This window comes from Mus caroli, chromosome 17 (genome assembly GCF_900094665.2).
Source record: "Mus caroli chromosome 17, CAROLI_EIJ_v1.1, whole genome shotgun sequence".
NCBI lineage: Eukaryota > Metazoa > Chordata > Mammalia > Rodentia > Muridae > Mus > Mus caroli.
Window position 1 is genome coordinate 20,275,561 of NC_034586.1, and position 1,953 is coordinate 20,277,513.

At 52.3% G+C, this 1,953-nt stretch overlaps 1 protein-coding gene across 3 annotated transcripts in view; it reads right to left on the reverse strand.

The window, feature by feature from the left end:
- E4f1 (E4F transcription factor 1) overlaps nucleotides 1–1,717 on the reverse strand; it is a 12,107-nt gene extending 10,390 nt beyond the window's left edge. For all 3 annotated transcript variants that reach the window (XM_021186235.2, XM_029471481.1, XM_021186236.2), the window contains exon 1: nucleotides 1,487–1,717. In XM_021186235.2, the coding sequence (XP_021041894.1) occupies nucleotides 1,487–1,643 (157 nt within the window). In that variant the 5' untranslated portion in view covers nucleotides 1,644–1,717. The remainder of the gene's footprint in view (nucleotides 1–1,486) is intronic.
- Nucleotides 1,718–1,953: the final 236 nt, after the last annotated feature.

A 1,953-nucleotide genomic window follows, 5' to 3' on the forward strand; every position in this document is an offset into this window, starting at 1 on the left:
GGGGGGAGGGTATGGGGACTTTTGGGATAGCATTGGAAATGTAAATGAGGAAAATACCTAATAAAAATATTAAAAAAGAAAAACAAACAAACAAAAAAGACCATAAACCAGAGGTTCTCCACAGGTGGGTCCCGACCCCTTGGGTTGCTATCACATGTCTACATTACAACTCTGCACAGTAGCAAACTTGCAGTTATGAAGTAGCAACAAAACAATTTTCCGGTTGGGAGTTCTAGAATATAAGGAACTGTATTAAAGGATGGAAGTATTAGGAAGTCTGAGAACCAATGTCATAAGTAGACCCAAGAACCTACAAGCATATGCCTTTATCCCAGCAATGGGGAGACTGAGGCAGGACCATCTCTGTGAGTTCAAGGCCAGCCAAATCTACATAGTGAGACCCTGTCTTAAAAAAACAAAAACAAAACCAGGAACTCAGCTGGGTAGTGGTGGCGCATGCCTTTAATCCCAGCACTTGGGAAGCAGAGGCAGGCAGATTTTTGGGTTTGAGGCCAACCTGGTCTACAGAGTGAGTTCCAGGACAGCCAGAACTATACAAACACTGTCTCAAAAAACAAAAACAAAAACCTAGAAACTCCAAAGAGTTCCCTGAGACGGTAACTGACTCTCTCCAAGCTGAAATAAGGGAGAAAAAAAATTACAGTGGGACTTAGTTCTTTCATGACAAAGAGCAGCAATATACCAGTAATACTTGCCAAACCACTTCCTGTCTGATCAAATCTACAGCTCCGTGGAACTAATGCACAGGAGATACGCAAACCACCTCTAAAAAATACCAGCGCCTAGAGACGTAATCCTTAGTGCCAACACAGCCCTCGGCATACAGACACGTTTTTAACTCTTTGCCACACTCCTAGGAAAAATTAAAGGTTTAAGAGAGGAGTTACAGCCCCGGCTCCAATCTGATCCTTGACAGGAACCAGATGGACGACCTTGAGCCTCAATTATCTCCATCTCTGAAGTGAAGAGTACTAATGATAGTTCGCCTTTCGAGCTTGGTTTAAGTAATGGTACAAGTCGGATAGAGCGGGGGTGTTCCGCACATTCCTGGAATCGTTGCTCCACCCCGTAGGGAAGACCGAGGTCCTCAGTGGGGCGGTGCCGCCTCCCCAGGTCAGGTCCCTAATCCCTGTCCGACAGAGCGGCCCCGCCTCCACTCTCCAGCTCCGCCCGGGCTAAGTAAGGCCCGAGTGGCAGAGGGGACGCAGAAGCTAGGGCTGATGGGCGCTAAAGAGGAGCGAGCGATGTTTGTTTGGCCAGATCGACCCCAAGGGGCTGGAGAAATGGGCTCTCTGTGAGCCTCTGCATCTGGCCCAACGGGTTAGAGGCGGTCCGAAGGGAAACCTGTGAGAGTTGTGAAGGTTTACAGACACTCGAGGAGCCAGGATCCCGGCGAGACCGTACACCGCAGCCCGGATGAGCCGCCCGCACCCCGGCCGCAACCAGGCTTCGGTAGGCTCGTTACCTTCCTCGCTGAAGGGCGCTGGGAGCCCAAGGAAGCCGCCGGAGGACAAGGCCGCCGCCGCCGCCGCAACCCCGCCCTCGCCCGCTTCACGCCCGGCTTCGGCCCGGGCTTCTGCCGTATGAGCGGCCGTCACCCGCACTGCCATCGCGCCCTCCATGTCGCAACGCGCCACAGGAAGATGGCGGATTTACGACCGTGTCGTCATAACAACGGGCCGCACCGAGGGCTGCGCGTCTGACAGGCAGGGGGCGGGACAAGAACGAATTTGACGGACAGGCAAAAAGGCGGGGCTACGGGTTGCTGTCTGACGCGTCAGTAGAGGTGGAGCTTGGCTCTTTGAGAGCCTTCAGCGCCAGACATCAGGGCGGAAGTGGGCGTGGCTTGTGTTAAATTGGCGGGACTTGGTCCAAAGTGATCTATCCGTGGAGTAAGAACTCTCCCTTTCTCTCACTTTTTTGTTTTGTTTT